Here is a 21,600-nt window from a genome sequence, read left to right as displayed (position 1 = left end):
TACATCTAGGAATTTCTTCCATCCATATTTGCTCCGTAGAACATGTAAGAGCAAATTTCGCTAGATTATGAGCCGCTGAGTTTGCTTCTCACTTGACATGAGAAACCATCCAGCTCTGATGCCTGCCTAAGACAACTCGTGCATCATCAGCAATTTGTCCATATGGCCTCAAATTTGGTCCTGCCTCACGAAAAGCTTGAATTACTTGAAGAGAATCTCCCTCCAAAATAATATCTGGAATTCCCAAATCCTTGCTAAATTCCACTGCAACCAGAGATGTAAAAGCTTCTGCAATCATCGGTTCTTGAATAATATCTAACCTCTTACACAGTGCTGCAATGATAGAACCCCTATGATCCCGAACAATTACCCCACAACCCAGACATTTTCGGTGGACATCAACTGACACATCCCAATTAACCTTGAATCTCCCAAACAGAGGTGTAGCCCATCTAACCACCGACTAGACTGCTTCACCACTTGACAAAACTTATCTTTCTAAAACTGAATGGAAAGTATGAAGTGTTGTTTTAGCCTCCAGAACAATGCGGTTTGGGTGTGTAAAAACACCCCCGTGGACTACCTCATTTCGGCGAGCCCAGATCTTCTTTGCAATGATAGCTACTAAAAACAACTCATCCCTAATACACCGTGATATAACCATATCCAGCACATCCAACATCGTAGGATATTGAACTTGAAGTTTTTGAATTCTTCTATCACATGCACCCCAGACGTCCATTGATGAAGGACACTCCCAAATAATATGAAAAATTGTTTCAATTTCTTGTTGGCAGAAAATGCACTTACCCTCTTTGACCACTCCACGCCTCAATAAATTTTCCTTCATCGGGAGAATATTTGCGCACGCCCTCCACAAGAAGACCTTAACAACATTTGAGACTTGTAAACCCCAAATGGATTTCCATATATGAGAAAAGCTCAACGTAGAAGAACCCTCCCCATTCAATGAATCAATCCTCTCCTTCTCCAAAAAATATGCACTCCTCACATTAAGAGATCCATTCTTGGTTGCCCTCCAAATTAACTTATCTTCTTGATGATATCTGCTGAGAGGTAAATTACATATAAGTTCTGCTTCACTTGCCTCAAAAATTTCCCGTATAAGGCTTTTATTCCAACCCCAATATTACTGTCCATAAGCTCCTTAATTTTTGCACTTCTATCTAACTGGTGACAAGGAGATTGAACTGCATATGATGAAGGCTTCGGCAACCATTTATCACCCCATATATGAGCAGTGCCCCCATCCCCAATCCGCCATATCAACCCCTCTTGAAGAAGAGCCTTTGCTACTAATAAACTACGCCAAGCAAACGAAGGCCTACTTCCAATTTTTGCACCCAACAAAGACCCACGTGGATAATATTTTGCTTTTAAAATTCTACCTACCAAGCTCCTTGGATCCTGAATAAGTTGCCAACATTGCTTTGCTAACAAAGCTTTGTTAAAACAAATGAGGTCCCTGAAACCCATCCCACTTTAGGATTTAGCAATCCCCATCTTCTCCCAACTCATCTGGTGAATCTTCTTATCATTTTCCTTATGTCCCCACCAGAAATTTCTTATAAGAGAATTTAATTCCTTGCACAAATCTTTAGGCAACAGAAAAATACTCATACTATAAGTGGGTGTAGCCTGTATTACCGCTTTTATGAGAATTTCCTTTCTTGCCTGGGAAAGAAATTGTGACTTCCAATCCTTAATTCTCCTCTTAACTCTTTCAATAATAGACTAAAATTAACTGATACAAGACCTCCCCACTAAAGCAAGCAAACCCAAATATGTATCAAAACGCTGTGAAGCGGGGACCCCTGTCATGTGAAATATTAGATCTCGGGCTTCCTGCTTTGTATTTTTGCTAAAGAAAATTTCTGTCTTGTCTTTGTTGAGCCGCTGCCTCGAAGCCATCTCATACACCTCCAAAATTCCGGACAAACAATTTCAATCCTCCCTGCTAGCCTTACAAAACAGTAGGCTGTCGTCAGCAAAAAATAAATGATTTATTTTTGATCCTCCCACTAATGTTGGAACTCCTTTTAGGACCCCTACATGATCCGCTCTGTGAAGTAAAGAACTTAAAGCTTCTGCACAAATAAGAAATAAATAGGGAGATAGAGGATCTCCCTGTCATATTCCTCGAGATGGATGAATAAGTCCAACCGATTCTCCATTAATAAGAATGGAATATTGTACAATGGTAATGCACTTCATTATCATATCAATCCATTTCTGATCAAACCCCAGTTGCTTCATCACTGCTTCCTAAAAACCCCATTCTACCCTATCATAAGCCTTGCTCATGTCAATCTTTAGAGCCATGTAACCCTCCCTTCCCCACATACAAGAATTCATTGTATGAAGTGTCTCATAAGCAATAAAATATTATCAAAAATCAAACGCTCCGGGATAAAAGCACTTTGATTACTAGATATAATATGAGGAAAAATAACTTTTAACCGATTAGCTAGCACTTTCTAGAGAATATTGTAAACAACATTACATAGGCTAATTGGATGAAAGTTAGTGACTCTAGTAGGATTTTTTGATTTCGGGATCAAGAAAATATGAGTAAAATTAATTTCCTCATCAAAGCAACCAGTGTGAAAAAAATTCAGAATTGCATCACAAACCTCTTTGCCGACCACTTCCCATTGCTCTTGATAAAAACTCCGCAGGAAAACCGTCCGGTCCGTGGGCTTTAAATGGCACCATCTGATGAAGGGCATAAAACACCTCCTCCTTAGTGAATTCACTCAACAGCTGCCCATTCATAATTGGAGACACCTTTTGTGGTAAGAACTCAAGGCACTAATCCAGCTGGTCGGAAGTGACGTAGAAAATAATCTATCATAATACCCAACAAAAGCTCTTTCAATATCTGCAGGATTGAAGTGAAAAAGCCCTCCATCATCAAAGATACCATGAATTTTGTTTGCCCAACGGCGTTGCTATACACAAGCATGAAAATACTTTGTGTTTTTGTCCCCTAATTTAAGCCAATGTTCATTTGCCATCTGTCGCCACTTCAGATCTTCTACCTCCATCAGCTCATTAACTTCAGTTTGAAGACGTTGGATTGACTCCAAATTTGGTAAGCCCTCCACCTCTTGGAGATTTTTGATACCTTGGGTTTTCTGGTTTATGGATCTCTCAGTAGAACTCATATTCTCCTTGTTCCAACTTGTAAGGCTTTCTTTGCTACATTCCAGATTTCGTTTGACTACCCTCCAAACCCCCTCTGATGGATATTTCTTTTTCCACACTTGGTGAATAATAGCCCTTGCTTGTTCCTTCTTTCCCCAACTTGACATATACCTGAAATGCTGGATTCATGATTTTTGCACTCCATGCAGCTTGTGGAAAGATAAAGCTATTGGTGCATGGTTCGAATTTCGAGTTGCTATAACCTCTACCTTCACAACCGGAAACTTATCACACCATTCCTCATTAGCCAAGGCTCGGTCCAAATGTTCCCTTATGATATTGCCTCCCTCCCTAAAATTACACCACATGAACTTGGGGCCTATAAAACCCAAATCTTACAAATGACAAAAATTCAACGTGGTCTAAAAGCATCCATCTGTCGCCAAGATTTTCTACATGCTCCAAACTTTTCGTGTGCTTCTAAAATTTCATTGAAATCTCCTATGCACATCCAAGCCATTGGAACAAATGACCTTAAATGGCAAAGGAGATCCTATGCTTCATTCCGTCTATCAACCTTCGAGTGCCCATAAAAGTCTGTAAATTTCCATGGCTGTCCATCCACTTTAGACTGAATCACTGCATTAATGTGCCTTTCACTATAGTTTTGAATATCCACCGTAGCATCTTTTCTCCATAGCAAAGCTAACCCACCACTACGATTGACACTGTCTACTGTGAATACACTCCCAAACCCGATTTTTGCTTTTATTACTTCCATTCTACAAGCTTTTAATTTAGTTTCCATTAAGAAAACCAAATTGGGTTTCTTCTTCTTTACCGACCGGCAAAGATCCCTAACTGTTCGAAGGTTCCCAATCCCCCGACAGTTCAAACTTAAAATATTCATTTGATCTGGCGAAGCTGTTCAATAGCCTCCGCCAAAACCTTGGTATCTAAATTTGAACGTTGCCCATTACTATTTTCCTTCTTCTTCTTTCCTGCTTTCAGTTTACTCCCCCTACCCCTTGCTCCTTCCTTTTACTCCCCAAAACATTTGATTGAATAATGGTAGCATTGTTCCCCGATGGCTTACGAGCTGTCCTCTTCCAACTCTTAATAGTACGACTGCCAATGGGACCCCCACTGCACTCCATTTTTTTCAACACAATGCCTCTGTTCCCCCACACTGGATAGCATAGAATTATTCTCAACTGGACCCCGTCCAATAGAATCAATTTCAAACTCCATACATGTTGTCTCATGTACCAAAGGCTCCAACACGTCATGACCCTCGCCCATATATTTTTGTACTGCCACGTTACTTTTTAAAAGGTCCCCACTTTGTATAGAATTATGAGAATCACTAACTTCAACCCCTAAAACCAAACCACCAGCCCGAATCCCCACCTCATCTTGCTCTTTTGGACCTCCACTAACACCCAATTTTTCTTTCCCTTTTTTTCCCACCAAAAGATCAGGACCTTGATCTCCTCCATCTGTACCCAAATCGAGATTCAAAGTTTGAAAACTACAAACCTCTCGCCCACTTTCCTGCTTCCCAGAGACACCACTACTATCAGTTGTAGTGGGTTGATTTAAATGGGACGTGATCCCATGAAACCCGAGACTGATATCATGGTTTTGCTTAGGTGGACTGGTCCTCCCAACCGGCATCGTATGGTTGTCTGAGAAAGAAGACCCACCCCCGCTGCCTTGCCGAAAATATCCCTGCCTCTTCGAAAGCCTCCACCCTTAGCGACATTCCCCATTCCTTTTCTTCATCTCCATCACTCATCATTTTTTGTGATCTAACAGGACAACCCTTCATACCATGGATCGTACGCCCACATTTGAAGCAAAACAATGATAGTTTTTTATATTTAAATATCACCCAAAAATCCTTACCACCAACGTTCAATGTTCTACCCCGTTCCAAAGGCCGCGTTAGATCAATCAAAACCCGGATGCAAAGATATCTCCCCTAGCCTGCTCTGTCCCCAGCCACATCTATGTCTTCCAGAACCCCAAAAGAATCACCAATCTTCTTACCCACCCCTCTATTCATACAAAGAAGCGGCAATTCGTGCACTTGGACCCAAAATGGCGGTTTCGTGAAATCCATTTGGGATGGTGGACATTGGCCGTCAAACTCGTTTAACACTAAAATCTGCCTGTCAAAAGATTAAGGCCTTCCTTCCATCAACCTTTCCTTATCCGCCTCCTCCGAGAACTCAAAGAGCCAAATATTATCTTGCACCTCCTTGAAGACCATTGATCCCGCCAACCGCCATAATCTAGACAGAAAAGATTTGAAAGCTTCATGATTTACCAGTTTTTCAGTTCCTATTCTCCAGATCAAGCACCTCCCCCCAATCTCCTGAACTGCTGCAATTTCGCCCTCTATAACAGAGATCCCACATTTTTCTCCATCCGACAGAGAAATCTTACTACATAACTTCTCCAAACCAGAATCTATCATTACGACCAACCTCCATTACCCTTTCCATGCTACCTCATACCCTCCACTTGTAGAAAAGGAGACTATACCCTTAACCTTAGAGAATCTCAGAGAGAAAAACGAGAGAGAAGGCTCAAAGCCACACCCCAGATTTTGACTTATAGATAAGATTTATTATAATAGTGTTTGGGTCAAATTGGGTTGATTTGATTAGACATGATTAATAAACATGTCAAATTCATGTTAGCTCACTTAACCTGCAATTAGCCCACATAATTTGTGTAATGAAATTACGTTTTTTTTGTCCCTTAAAAAATAAAAACACCATTAGACAACATTTTGAAACCCTCTTGATTCATCTTGCCGCTTTTGCCTTTGTCTTTGCTCTCAACCTCACTCATTGAGCCTCCATGCTGCCTTCCTCTTTCCTCGCCGTGAAGTCCACACAATTGCCTTTCTCTTTTCTAGCTCGTTGAGCACTTCGTCAAGCCAGCCTAGGCTCTCCAGGTTAGCTAAAGAAAAATGATATTTTGCATTCTTTCAACATTTTGAAATTAAGATTGATCTAATGGTGAATTGAGCATACCACGTACGTTAGCTTAGTATGCTAGGGTAACACAAAATAGCATTTCTCTTAGTTAAATATGTCGTGTCAAGGTTGAGAGGTTTTACACGATTAATTAAATGGGTAATATTTGGGTCAACCCATATAATAGTATACCCATGACTCAATATGATACGAACCCGACTCGTAAACCTGAATTGCTACCCTATTCCATTAATCTGATATGGCAACACCCCTTAGCTCTTATTATTATTATTATTAACAAAGGGCAGATGGACACTAGCTTTGATGTGGCAGTGCCCATTAGCTTTGAAGCAATCCAAGAAATTGACTAGCTGAAAACCTACAATATGCACTAGGAGGAAGCAGTTAGAGGAGAAGCATTGTCGTATTCTAATCAAGAGCCTTCGGAGAGGAGGAATGAACTTTGATTACAAAAGTCTCCACCACTAGATAAAACCACATAGGAATAGGGAGAGAAAAACCAACAAAAACCAACAATAAAAGAAAACCAAAAAACCAAAAAACAGTAGCATCGGTAGAGCCATAGAGGTAAGTGGCCATGGGGTGATGGGTGGGATCCATTGGTGGTTGCGTGAGATCTACGCTCATGCGCATGGGGACCACTTGGTTGCATGTGGTGGATGCATGGAGGCACGAAGAATGGCAGAGAAGCGAGGAGAGGTTGAGGAAGACGATGGTGAGGCGCGTTGGTGCATAGAACTGACAAATGAGGACATATTTGAGTAGGAAAGACCATGATCTAGGCTCCATATATGTCTCGAGTGCAAGCCACCGGGAGGGAGCAGAATACGAAGAAGGTGACACGACAAACAGTGGTGGTGGAGGGGCTAATGTTGTAATTTTAGGAGGAAGAGGTGCCAAAAAACTGAAAAAAAAAGGAAAAAAAAAATAGTGAGAGAACTTAGAGAGCAAATGCAGAAGGGGGGAAGGGAGGAGGGAGAGAAAAGAATCCGTCTCTCCTCCCTTATTGCACTCGTTGAAGATGATGGAGAGCCGCCTCACAAGAAGGTGGAAAAGCTTCTAGAGAGAAGAGAGAGTTTCACTCTCTAAAATAATTATTCTCTCCCTAAAATAATAAAGAAGCATGAAATTTCAAATTTATTAGCCATAGTTGAACATCATTGACATTAAAAAAAGAAAATGTATACATTTGTTATCCATACATCTTTGAGCAATGTGGTGATGAACATAATAAGCTTCACATGTAGTGAACTTAGCTTGATCTACATCACACTCTTGTATCAAAGAGTCTTATGCATTCAAAGAGAGAAACAATAAGAATATTTTGAAAAGCATAAATAATTTTTTCATGATGCCTACAAATAAATTAAACATGAGAATTTCATATTTTTAAGAATCCTATAAGATCTTTAATCATTCTCAAATATGGGTTTAGTCAAGAAAATGCAACTCATCGTATGTCAACCTCAGACAATGAGAGATGTAAGAGAGAGCGAGAAAGGTTAGAGACTTGTCGAAGTTTCTAGCCGGAGATATCTTTGGTGTTTAAGTTAGCAAAAATAATAAATGAATTTTTGCAAAGAAAGTAGTAGCTTAAGAGAAAGTGCAATGCCAATGATTGTGTGTATGTACTTAGATATGTTGCATGCCACTCTAATGCGAAGTGCCGGTTAACAATGTAGGTCTTATGTTCTAGCTAGGCGTGGCGTCAAATCCCTCTTTCCTAGAGAGTAGGGGTGCAAAGGCGGGCGGTTAAAAACCGCCCGCTAACCGCTAACCGCTCTAACCGCTAACCGTTAACCGTTCTAACCGCTTAACCGCATTAACCGCTAACCGCCTAACCGCTATAACCGCCTAGCGGTTAGCGGTTAGCGGTTATTGAGTTTACTAACCGTAACCGCTAACCGCTAACCGCCTTTTTATATAATATATTTTTATAATTATAATTATAAAAATATTTATACATATAACATAATCACTTGATCATTAAATCACAATTTTTTTAAAAAATAATTAAATCACAATTTGAGTATTAATATATTATCACTATAATTTATATGATTATATCACATGAGATTGATCATTAAATCATTTGATTATATAATAACAAATTATACATATATAATATGACATAACTCATAAGTATACTAATTCATACTAATACAACAATTAAATATCTAGAGACTTATTTCCAATGTATGTTATAAACTTATAAGTCTATATATGTTATAAGTCTATATAAGTCTACATATGTATATGAATAATATAAATGTATAATATCAATACTTAATCATATGATTCAATAACAATTCAAATACTTTATTCAAGACTTCAAGTGAATCATATTATTAATGTACAATGATGATATGATTCGTATAATATCAAATTAAGTAATTGATATTGGATTAAACAATGACCAATGTGTTACTTATAAACACAATTTAAGTATTAATGTATTATCATTATAATTTTAGTAATTTATATATTATCACTGTAATTGATATGATTATATTACATGATGACTTGATCATTAAATCATATGATTATATAATAATAAATAATACATATATAATATGACATAACTCATAAGTCATAAGTCTACAAGTTAATCATATGATTCATGTACAATGATAATCACAATTGATTCAATTGAATTAAACAATATATTATTTATTCATAGATATGACTCAACCTTCAAGTTCAAGTGCTGCTTCATATTTTGCCTAGAGGTTTGTTAGTAACGAAGGTTATTATTTTTTGAATTGTCATAGTATTTTAATTACAATACAATTATATTAAGCACGTTTTGATATGTGTACATGCTTGTGCCTTAATATTATTATGTTTAATATTATAACTTTTCTTCTTTTGATGTCCACAAGATTTGCTAGAGGATCAAATGAGAGGATTGATAAAGTTTTAATGTTTTATTTGTATCATTTAATGTTTCATTTGAACTTATTTTATATGCTTTGTGTTGAACTTTTTTTATATGTTATGACAGTTGTCTGAATTCTGAACTTTTTTTTTGTATGTTGCGTTGAATTTTTATTTTTTATTTTTAAAAAAAGTTAACCGATTATGATTTAATATTTAAGGAAATTTTTTTAAAGTACAAGTAAATGTAAATTTTGGGTCAAATATTTTTGATTTTTCAATATAGGCTCTTTTTATAGCAATTGGGCACAAGAAGATATTAAAAATACAAGAAAAAAAAACCCTAAAGAAAGCCCAAAGAGCCCAAAAAAAAAGCTCAATTTTAAAAAAGCGGTTAGCGGGCGGTTATCTATTTCGCTAACCGCTAACCGGCGGTTAACCGCTAACCGCTAACCGTTAGGCGGTTAGCGGTTGCGGTTAGTGAAATTTACTAACCGCTAGGGCGGTTACGGTTAGCGGTTATTGCCACTAACCGCTAACCGTAACCGCCTTTGCACCCCTACTAGAGAGGTTTGTCCAATTGGCCAGATGTCTTTTGCTAATGGGGTATAACCTTGACCGATTGTGGCGTTGAATTCTTTGCTTATCATGTCAAATTGCGTGCTCTCACTAGCATGCTAAAGTCATTGTTTGATTTCCTATCGAGAATAGTGGGACAATTATTATCTGCAATCGTTATCCAAGGAATTGGAAGATTGGTGGGTATACCATATACGGTATATCAACTCATATTTTCGGGAATCCATATCTTCAACGTCACATTCTTAGAAATGTGAATTCCAGGAAAATATAATTTCCGAAACCAATTGCCATGAAATGTTGAAATACCAAATTGTTTTTCTTCACCAAAGCAACAGTTTCTTTTGTCGCATAAACATCGTATCGTTTCTGTCACCCGAAAACGACAAACCATTTTTAGTTACGTAAAAGTCTCGTCCTCTATTGCCAAAATGCCATACTGTTTAAGAATAAATAAATAAATAAATTTAAAAAATTAGTATTTACTATTTAGTACACAATTACACTAACCAAACGAACTGCTAGTGCTAACCATTCTAACCAATAGAGGCCCAATACAGCTAACCAAAACAGGCCCACTAACCAAACTAACATAGCCCAATACATTACCATCCATACTATATATATATATAGAATTACATAAGACATGTAATTAGAGAAGATGAGGTGGTCGAATTGTTATCAATATTGTTAGAATATATTATTTCATTTATTAGAATATTTTATATTTTCTTTATTTTATTTTCTTCGTAGGGTTTATTTATTGAGAAGTGTTAGGAGCCAAACAAATGAACTCAGAAAAATTTTCAAGCTGACGTGGCCAGAGTTTTTAAATTAAAAAAATGCAATTTTCTCTTCCTTGTTTGTCACTCACGACCTGCCACGCCAATTTGAAAATTTTTCCAGGTTCATTTATTTGGCTCCCTAGGACTCTCCATATTTATTTCTTTATGTATTTTAGGGTTGATGAATGCTATGCTTATAAACAAATTTTAAAGAAAAAACTTTTACAAACTGATGTGGCACAACATGATTGGATATAACATAAGTTCAAATTTTGAAAAACTTAATCATGTTTCAGTTTGTAAAAATTTTTCTATAAAATTTGTTTGTAAGCCTACTATTCATCTTTAGGGTTTATTTTAGGTTTCTTACTCACTACTCACTGTCTCTCAATAAATAGAAATCTATGTAAAAGTTTAAGACAATTCAAAAAATTCAACAAATATAAAAGTCAGAATATACAAGATGTAGCCTAAATGTCTCCTTTCGCTTCCACTCTCTTTTCTTTCTCTTTCTTATTTTAGCATTTTATATTTTATAGATATTTCAACAAATATCTCATATAATTGGTAATATTTGATGATTTTCAACAATAAATAAATAGAAACAATTCATTGGAATAATTAGAAAACATGGAAATAAACCTATAATTGACTAATTGTACTTTACATTTTCTTTCTTTTTGTTTTGTTTTTTTTTTTTTTTCATTGAAATGGATCTCAACGGGTTCACAGTCACGGACTCCGCCACTCAGCTTTCAACTAAAACGAGAAAATCACCATCATTACAACAACCACCAATACCACGTGTCAGTAAATTAGAGGCTCCTCCGTAACACCCTCACAACTTTCAATTTCACACACACTGGATAAGCCTCTATCGTGCACTTCTCTCCCTCTCTCTTTCTCTCTCCCTGTCTCTATCTATTTTTGCCGAGAAAATTTTAGTATGAACCACATTTTCCTGGAAAACCTCTAAATATAACTTTCTCTTCAATTGCTATTTTTATACAATGGCAGCTGTGACTTCGTTTTTCTCAGCACCAAGTCAGTGTTCTGAAAGAAAAGCAATCGTTTCGTCTGCTCGTACTTTTGCTGCGAATTCTGAAGGGTTTCGGTTCCGTACGAGCTTTTCGTGTCACTATGTGGGCGTTCGAACTACGGCTTCGAGTTCTCGTATGGTTATTCATTGCATGTCCGCCTCCACAGGTGATTTTCAATTTTTCGTTTGATTGCTGAGAAAATGAGTGAACAAGAAATATAAAGTGTAATAGAAGAAAAAAAAATATAGAAGTGAAGTTTCTAATTTAATTTAAGATAGAGGTAGGAAATAATTTTCCTTTTCCTATTCTTTGGTGCAAGTAATTGAAATTTATGATTGGGTTTGTAAATTTGAATTTTTCACATTTTCACACCTTTTCTGGTTCTTTAATCTTTTGGAGTATTATTGGTTGGAATTACTGGATTGGTGGTTTAGTTATTTTATTAAAGCTAAGTAATTTCAGTAAAAAACATATTGAAAATTTATATTTTTGTATGAAATTAAGCTTGTAATTAATGATATTCGTCTTTGAAAATTGTACGTGTGGAAAAAAAGAATGAATTTTGAGTTCGAATATAGGCATAAGACTCAGGGAGCTTCATTTTGCGAAAAGATTCATAACTGAACTATTTCTTTCTAATGGGTATTCGTTAGACTCTTTGTTGAGATTTGAGATTATGTTAATGATTAGGTTAGTTACCTCCTTAGATTGGTTAATTTTAGTGCCCTTAGTGCCTTGAAGATATGTGGAAAGCAATGAAGGAGGAATGTGATTGCTGGTTGTAGTGCTAGTGTTATTCTTGCTATTATACATATTGTAGACTTTGTAGTAGTCACTGGTTGTACTAAAGTGGCACTTGACAGATTCCAAATTAATTTCAATGCCCTGCCTAATCATATGAAGTATAATCTCATATCCTGATCTAATGGCAGCTAGTTGGAAAAAAATTTCATTGTTATGGAATATTCTTTAGATATTTTTTTCTGTTTTGAAAAAGCCTGGTTGAAGTTTCTATGGGCATTCTGTTTATAATGAACTGGGCACTTTTCGAACTTATGTTTCTACTGGATAAATTAGTAACGTAGCCAGTTTTCCTTTATGCGAATCAAACCTTGATGAGACAGTCTATTTTCTTATGGCATGCTGCATAATCCTTTAATTCTATCAGAGTAATGCTATGTTATGTAGTTTGAAATTTTCTTTGTTAGATTCCTTTATTATTCTTAGTCAGGGAAAAAAGAGAGATCCTTAATATTTTTCTCTGTTATGATTTCTTTTATTTACTTTATTTGCAGAACCAGCCACAGTAGCTGAGACGAAGTTGAATTTCCTCAAAGCATATAGGCGACCAATTCCTAATGTCTACAACAATGTTCTGCAGGAGCTGATTGTCCAGCAACATTTGATGAGGTACAAGAGAACATACCGTTATGACCCCGTGTTCGCCCTTGGTTTTGTTACTGTGTATGATCAACTCATGGAAGGATACCCTAGTGATGAGGATCGAGAGGCCATCTTCCAAGCATACATAAAAGCACTGAAGGAGGACCCGGAGCAATATAGGTTTGACTACAATGTGTTTTTTTTCTTCCTTCAGTGACTCTTGTTTTTGTAGTTTAATTTTAATTTGTGACAAGATGATGCAGCAATAATCCTTATTAAGACTAGAACACTATGAAATTTGGTGATCTTGTATGCTTGCTAAGATTGTGTTATTGCAATATCCTTCTTCCTGTGTGTGTGTTTGTCATCATAATTAATAGAAATCCAACTAAGAAGATAGGTGGATCATTCAAACTACATAACGTTAATATATAAAGCTCTAGCTAGAAGACAAATAAGTTAAGGGCAAGTAAGTAGTAATCTGCCTGAAACCTAAGATGGATTCTTACAAAAATTAGAGGCCCTTCCACTTAAAAAGATACTGTCCTGACTATGTGACCATCAATTTCCTCTTCAGAAGATTAATTGTGGAAAGAAAGCAATTCTTAGTCAACATTTCGATAAGCTCTTGAGTGAATTGTTCTAATAGGAATTTTGAGGTGCGTACTTTATGAACGTTTGTGTTGTATTTTTTCAAGCTCTTTCATATATATATATGAGAACGATTCTCAATCTTGCAGTGAATAATTTTCCTGTCTTACGCACTGCAGAACTGATGCACAAAAGTTGGAAGAGTGGGCTCGGGCTCAGACTGCCAGTTCATTAGTTGAGTTTCCAACCAGAGAAGGAGAAGTTGAGGGGATATTAAAGGACATTGCAGAAAGAGCCGGTGGTAAGGGAAGTTTCTGCTACAGCCGTTTCTTTGCTGTTGGGCTCTTTCGTCTTCTTGAGTTGGCAAATGCAACTGAACCCACAATTTTAGAAAAGGTTTGAAATTTAAAACCCTAGGATCTTAACCTTGTTTTGCCTTGAATTGGCATCAGTTTTGTGTTAGATCATTGGGGTTTTTGGGCCATGTGGTGGAATTTTACTGGTCAATTTATAACAAATCAATGGAATTGCTTGCTCTTCAAGATTATAAAGAAATTAGACCCATGAATTAATTTATGTGAGAATTTTGAGACTAGTAAGCCACATATATGCTAAGAAGTATTAGTTGATGTAGAGAGAAGAACTTCCACTGACAAATAGCAAAGTGAAAAATCTCTCGTCATCCTATGTTAACTCTAGGCTTGCTCAACCAAGAATCACTTCATAGAATTCCCTTGTGGATATGGAATGTGATATATATGGTGCAGATGCAAGTATTCTCATACATTACTTGGAAATGGTAAGTAGAAGTATTTATTTTAGTTGGGAAGATCAACTTTTAACTATATTCTACTGCTGTGGTTGACGAAATTATTGAAAATATTGATGCCGAAAATGGTATGTGGCATTCTGGCCTTTCTTTTTCTGTCATTAAGAATTGATTCCTTACAAGAGTTGATACTTCATTTATACAATAAAATTGTCATGTACAATGTAGTCTGTCAATGTGCAAGAGTGTAGATGTGGCTGTAGGTGTGGGTAAGAGGGTGTACCTGCATGGATATCCATATTTGCAGGGCAGACAACACATTCGGCTTCATTCTCGTCCTTTTAACGAGTTTACATTTTTCAGCAATAGATATGCTCAAGTTTGTATTAGGGTTATAACTACTATTTGTGTCTAGTTTTACTGTGCAATGTGTATCTTCTATTGAAAAAAAAGAAGAAAGAAATTTAAAAATACCTGAAGTTCAGATGAAAATGGGAGTTAAATCTAAACACAGAATCATACATGTGGTCTTAAAATTTATAAGTTTTTTGACTTTCAAAGCATTTGCAAGACTGAAGTTTAACGTGGTGGTGATGTATAAATTTTTTCTTTAATTTCCTTGAGGAGAGGTTTCAACTCATGGTTTGACAATAACTCTTTTGTTAACAGCTTTGTGCAGCCTTGAATGTTAACAAAAGAAGTGTGGATCGGGACCTTGATGTATATCGCAATCTCCTTTCCAAGCTGGTTCAGGCAAAAGAGCTACTAAAAGAATATGTGGATAGGTAAACAAAATCCTTCAGTAAAATCTCTGTTCTATACTTCTTCAGTTTGAGCTACTATATGATTACACATGGCTGGTATGGTACCCGAGCATGATAATTATACCCATGTCTGGACTGGATAAAGTCTGTGAATTCATAAATTGCTAAATCTGGAAGATTAAACAGTCTTCTGTTTGAACATTTGTACAAGCATAAGAATTTGCACACATTAGCCTACCACAAAGGAAGGTAATCCTATTGTAATCATTCCTTAGGCATGAGACTTGTCGAATTTTGAAACTCATAACTGAAAAAGTCTTATTGGAAGGTATTGTTGTGCCTTGATAGCTATATTTCTTACTTTTTGGTGGATTAATCATAATATTTCTCTGCTATGAATTTCAGGGAGAAGAAAAAAATAGTGGAGCGGGCAGAAGAAGCACAGAAGGCTAGTGAGGCCGTCAGAAAATGTTTGGGGGAGTACAGTATGCAGGCCACAGCAGATTTTGTACTGCTTCCTCCAATTGCAAATGACCCTCTGTGAAGCTTCAGACCACTAATTTGGTTTTTAGTGGTTTTAAGGTAGAGTTGGGGTTTTTCACAGTTCAGGCATCTTTTATCAGCTGGTTAGTTTGCATTTTTTGTGTATTGTTCGGAATGGTGATATAGCTACATCATATATTTCTCCTCTTAAATATCATCCCTTTTTTTTTTGCTTACTCCAAATGTATTTGATAATTCATAATTGTAATACTCAAAATGCATATAATAGCTTTTTTTTTTTTTTGATGAATAAGCACCTTCATTAAGAGCAATACAAACCAAATACAAAGTATCACGATATACAAGCCCTACAGAAGGCCAAAAACAAAACCTCACAGAGGCGGAACACCAACAAAACGCAACACAATGCTGTAACACATACTAACAGCAGACCAAAATAATCCAACTAAAACCCAGCCAGTAACTATAAAAAACCAATATTAACAAAGCAAGTCTGCTGGTATGTTCCATAAAGAGCAAAGCACAAGGTTTTTCCCAGTTTTTTAGAACTTCCCTTTCCCAATTACTCCGGTTCTGACTTTCCACATAATTTTCTTCAACAATTGCTCCTCTGTTTTGGGATGTCCTGCATGCCTGACTTCATTTCTATTGCACCAGATGTTGTAGACAACAGACCTTAAAGCCAAACGACAAAGCACAACTTTAAAGGTTTTATTACCCCATTCACTGCATCCCATTTGCAAAACCTCCTCCCATATTATAGGAGAATTAGCTATTCTGCACCTAGACAAATAGAACCTCCATATTCTATAACTGAAGCTACATTAAAAAAAAAGATGATCATGACTTTCCAATTGATTCCCGCAGAAAACACAACTGGCATCTCCTTTGTATCCCCTTGTCAGCAACCAATCTCCTATATCAAGCCTCCCCTTCACAGCAAGCCATAATATAAATGCTTGCTTAGAAATAGCAAGGGGAAACCATACCAACTTTCACCAATCAATCTTCTCATTTTTCTCCCTAAGAGCCTCCCAAGTATCTGAACTAACAAAGAAACCATTCCTTGAAACAGTCCAAATAGGCTTATCAACATGACCCAAACTGATTTCAGAAAGTCCTGCTTGAATTTCCTCCAAAGCTTCAGATCTAGTAGGCTTCCATAACCATTCTCCATTATGTATAAAAGAAGAAAGCTTAGCTTCCACATTGCTTTGAGCATCATAAACAACTCTATAACCATATTTTTCAAATAAGATGCCAGCAGGGTGCCACAAATCCGTCCAGAGATAAATATTTTCCCCATTCCCAACTTCAAATCTCAAGAACTTTTTAGCAATATACCTTGAGTAATTTCCTCCAACACCAGGAGCAGTTTTGAGGGATGCCAACACTCCATAAGCTCTTCTTCATGGTAATCCAATTTTCTCAACTACTCTACTCTCTCTCTCTCTATCATTTTATTTTTTGTCATTCATTCTCTTGAGATTTTCATTACCCCTTGTTTACTCCACAAGACAACTTTCTATTCAATCATGGGATCCGGGAGGTCGTGGGATACCACGGCGATCCGGCTGGCCCTGGGGACCACCGCGACTCCTCTTTTCTAGAGAATCCATCCCTTATTGGTATATGGATAGCAATAGTAAAGTATATCCAAATTATTCTCTGATTAGAGCTGAAGTTCTTAAAGTATGCCAAGCGTTTGATTCCCCCTAGGGAAGAATTCTCCTGAGTTCCAAATGCTTCATGTCACAAACCATTTAATAAGTGCAATAAGATGGCTACCAAACATTTATTAAGTCGGTTTAGGTTTGCAATTTTAAAAAAAGCGCGATTAGAAAATATGGATCTTAAAACATGCGATTTGAAAACGCAATTTTTAAAAATATAATTAAGCCGCACTTGATAAAATCATGGTGTGACCTTTAAAATGGTACTTTAACTTTTAAAATAAAGCATTTTTAAAAACGCATCACCTTTCTTGGGATTTGAGAAAATAACTTTTTTAACGTTTTCAAACCATAATTATTTTTTAAATACTTTTCCAAACAGTACTCTCTTTGCGTTTTCATTTACGATCACACTTTTAACCTTCAAAATGGTAAAATCCCAAACACACTAAGTGCCTTGTTGAAGAAAAATATCTGAAGAACTCCTAATAGATAATACAATGAGTGGTATATTATTAGGTTTAAGTTAATATTTACATAAGGTTGTCCAAGTGTTTACCACCCTATCATATAGGTCACTATTTAGATATCTTGGCTTGCAATTGAAAAATCATAGGATTTTGAAAAGAGGCGTGTTTGATGTCATTTTTCTACACATTTTTTGTTATTTATTTATTTATTATTATTATTATTATTTTTTTAACAAGCCACTGTCATAAAATCCTAATTTTATTTTTTATTCAAAAGTGAAATTTTTGATTTTATTCTCCGACATATATATCGGTTGTCTATCTTCGTACAAAAAGATAAACAAATTACTAAATGGAGAAATTCTTCTTATTCCAAGGAAAAAGAGAAAGAAAAAGATATGAGAATCGTATGCAAGCATCCCAAGACTCGCCTCGGCCTGCTGAGCACAACTTTGTGTTGTGTAAACCGGCATGTTAACAACAATGAGCTTATACTAATACAAAAATATTACAAGTAGGAGGAGAAGCCGGCCTTTCCACACCATATTTCGGCTTCTTTGATGGGTTTTTCACCTATAAATTACACTCCACCGTTTCCTCAACTCACTACCCAAACAAAAATAGCAAGGAAAAAGAGCGAGAGATCATCATGGCAAAGTGCAACAACAAAACAGCAACTGTTCTCAGCATCATTCTACTGCTCTCTCTTCTTCTCATGGTCTCCATCACAGAGTGCAGAACAGTGTTCGGGAGTGAGTTCTATAATCATACATCCTCTGACATTAATATACATTAATCAATTTCTTATTACTTTAGTTGTTTTGTTTTTGTTTTTGTTTTTTAAGTTTTGATATATACTACATATATATGTTGTGCAGTTGGGTTCGAAAAGGAGGAAACAACTCCAGAATGCAATTCTGTGTATGGAGCACAAGATGGCGATACTTGCTCTACAATTATCCAAAAGTTGAGTCTCACTGCAGACTTCTTCACTGCCATCAATCCTAATCTCAATTGCGACAAAATCTTTGTTGGTCAATGGCTTTGCATCAATGGGATTCTCAACTAAGTTGCCCGAAAGTTCATCCATCTGTAAGCTTTTAAGTTTCAAATAAAGAGCATGAATTTTATGTTTTTGTTTTTGTTTTTTGGTCTCAGACTCTCAAGTATTGTTATTTTATATTGTTACTTGTAATTTCATATGAGTGTAACCAGATTGTACTCTTCCTATTCAAAAGTTCAAAATAAAACTCCCATTGAGGGTATAATTTGCTGCTTCAAACATTTAGTTTTGTTGGGAAAGAGTACCACTACATCTATAAAAAGAGAGAAATGTTACACATTTTCACTTTCACACTTCCAAGTCTACACTCCGTAACGTTGCAGTAAATATAGTCATTTGATTCAAAATCCAGTAGTGATCAATTCAATATCTAATGGTGATATTCAATACCACATCAAAAAATGTGAAATTGAAAGTGTGGGAGTAAGAATGTGTATAGCATTTATAATAAAAGGATGCAGTGGCCCATGCTTTAACTCCATTCCAAGCCCTCAATAAATTCTCCCATATGACCAATATCCTAATAGGATTATCACCAATCTTTGATTCAATTTTCTTCAGCAATATTAGATCCAGGCAAACAAGTCATATCTTGTCTAAATTAAAATACCCAAAATAGTTCATCGATGATAGAACACAAACACTTAATTGAATTGTTGACTTCTTACTGATATGGGAATTAAGATCCTCTCCATTTAGAGTAAAATTAGTGGAAATTTTGTAAATTGTACACTAATTTTACAATAAATCGATATTAATTTCAAATGAAATGGAGATGATTATATTCCACTGATCTGAGGAGCATTATCTCATATTTATATAACATTTATGCATATCGGTTACAAGCGTATTACTCATGTAATAATCACAACACGCCATCATATGCTTGTCGGTTACAACCGGTATTTAAGTTTGGTAAATATTAATTAAATAATTAAAATTTACTTATTCTTATCGCCTTAAACTTTTGAGATAAGTAATGATTTAACATAGTATCAAGTCCAGAGGTTATAAGTTCAAACCCTTACTCTATCAATTTACTCATATTTCGATTAAATATTGCATGCAATAAATGATTGAATTTACGAATTCTTATCAGTTTAAGCTTTTGGGATAAGTGGTTTCCTAACTCAAAAAAGATTCAAGGTAACTTTTGAGGAAGGGCAAAGATCAAAGCAACAGCCCCCTATTTCATCTGTTGTGTGTTGAAAGGTTGAAGAACTTGATGGTAAAAAAGACATTTTGTCAAATGATTCTTCTTTAAAAGAAAGGAAAAACTTTACTTATTGCTCTGATATTTTATTACTTTTTCAATTATACCCTTAAATTTTAAAATGTGTCAATTTATGGTTACTATCTTTTAGAAGTGTGCAATGTTAACCCTCCCGTCAAAATTAAGGGTTAAATCAAATGGTTGATGAGTGAAATCCCCAAAATATTCTTAAAAATGTTTATAGAATTACAAAAATACTTTGAATTTGGACATAGGTATTTTGGGGATTTCACTTCCTTTATTAGGATTTAATGTTGAATTTGGACGGAATGATTGACATTGCAAACTTTTGAAAGATGATAACCCTAAATTGACATTTTTTAAAGTTGAATTGTAAAATTTATGAAAGTGATGTTTTCCCTTAAAAAAATTTCCTATTGAGGGAATCAATGTCATTCCACTTTCAGTTGGATGATGTCATTTCACGCCTCAAGCCCACGTATTTTTATGCGCAAAATGATGCTGTTTCGAAGAAAGGCTCAAACGATATCGTTCCGTGGATGTTAGAGACATTTTGTATGGTCCTAAACGACGTTGTTTCAGCCCGTGTGTTAGGTCCATTCCAAATCAGCTAAAAGGGAAGATTTACAACTAGAAGTCTTTGCTTTAAGCCACCCAAATTAAATCAAGCCTAAGATCAAACTCGAGTATTGGTAAACGGGTGTCTCCACCAAACTAAGGTTGGCATACTAGGGCTTATCTAAACAAGTATCTTTTTAGGGCTTCTCTCTATAAGTATTTTAATTTAACAACCAACTTTTTAGGGTTATCTAAAATGCAAGTTATGACCATACTTAACAACCTTCTCTTATCATGTGAGGTTATAATTAGAGTAGAAAAATATTGCATACACTTTCACTCTCACTCACAAGTGCACTGATCTAAAACTAAAAATTACTATTGAATTTTGAATCCAATAGTAACTTTCAATATTAGGTTAGAGAATTTGCACTTGAGAGCTTGAGAGTATTGAAAGTGTGTACGTGTTGCATTTCACTTTCTGGATGAGAATAATATTCAGCATATCCAAGGCAAAAGTTATAAGAATCCTATGCAAGGGAACCAAGTTTCAAGTAGTGCAAACAACCATGTTAACAATGAGCTTAAACTAATACAAAAATACTCTCAAAATCTAACAGCATTCGACAATTTTTATATACAACACGTACAATTAATTAGAGGAAGCCGGCCTTTTTTCATAAAGCTATTGACAACGTTGTAGTGTGGTACCACACATTTGGGCTTTCACCTATAAACTACACACCACCGTTTCCTCAACTCACTACCCAGAGAAAAAGAGCGAGAGATAATGGCAAAGTGCAACAACAAAACAACCACTTTTCTCAACATCATCCTTTGTGGGGATCTTCAGCATATCAAATTGATGAGGATTTTTATAAGAATAATCCAAAGCCAACCACTATAATTGTAACTTCAACTATTGTGAAAGCTTTCAGAGGTAATCATTTAACTTAGCATATATATTCAAAAACAATAAAATACATTTTTATCAGTAAGGTTATTAATGAATCTCTCTTTGAACTTTTTTTTGTAGGCGAGTACAACTTATCATCAATAAGTGCAATAAGGATCTACATCAATCTTGACATTCCTGAAGTTACCAAAGTTCTAGACAAGTAAAAACACTCA

The 21,600-nt window shown here is 35.8% G+C and overlaps 1 protein-coding gene across 1 annotated transcript; it reads left to right on the top strand.

The window, feature by feature from the left end:
- Positions 1-11,315: 11,315 nt before the first annotated feature.
- On the top strand, positions 11,316-15,753 carry LOC132183352 (protein THYLAKOID FORMATION1, chloroplastic-like). Its single transcript, XM_059596781.1, has 5 exons — positions 11,316-11,626; positions 12,756-13,023; positions 13,614-13,830; positions 14,873-14,988; positions 15,373-15,753. The coding sequence occupies exons 1-5, from the start codon at positions 11,431-11,433 to the stop codon at positions 15,509-15,511; spliced, it is 936 nt and encodes a 311-aa protein (XP_059452764.1). The 5' UTR covers positions 11,316-11,430; the 3' UTR covers positions 15,512-15,753.
- The last annotated feature ends 5,847 nt before the right edge of the window (positions 15,754-21,600 follow it).

The sequence above is a fragment of the Corylus avellana genome, chromosome ca5 (genome assembly GCF_901000735.1).
Source record: "Corylus avellana chromosome ca5, CavTom2PMs-1.0".
NCBI lineage: Eukaryota > Viridiplantae > Streptophyta > Magnoliopsida > Fagales > Betulaceae > Corylus > Corylus avellana.
Note: the sequence above shows the minus strand (reverse complement) of the source record. Positions and strands in the feature narration are given on the sequence as shown.

What these genes read in the sequence shown, in the direction of transcription:
- LOC132183352 (XM_059596781.1), top strand. Translation starts at nt 11,431, where the DNA reads ATGGCAGCTGTGACTTCGTTTTTCTCAGCACCAAGTCAGTGTTCTGAA. An exon ending in TTGCATGTCCGCCTCCACAG is followed by an intron (nt 11,627 to 12,755) that starts GTGATTTTCAAT and finishes CTTTATTTGCAG; the next exon opens with AACCAGCCACAGTAGCTGAG. An exon ending in AACCCACAATTTTAGAAAAG is followed by an intron (nt 13,831 to 14,872) that starts GTTTGAAATTTA and finishes TTTTGTTAACAG; the next exon opens with CTTTGTGCAGCCTTGAATGT.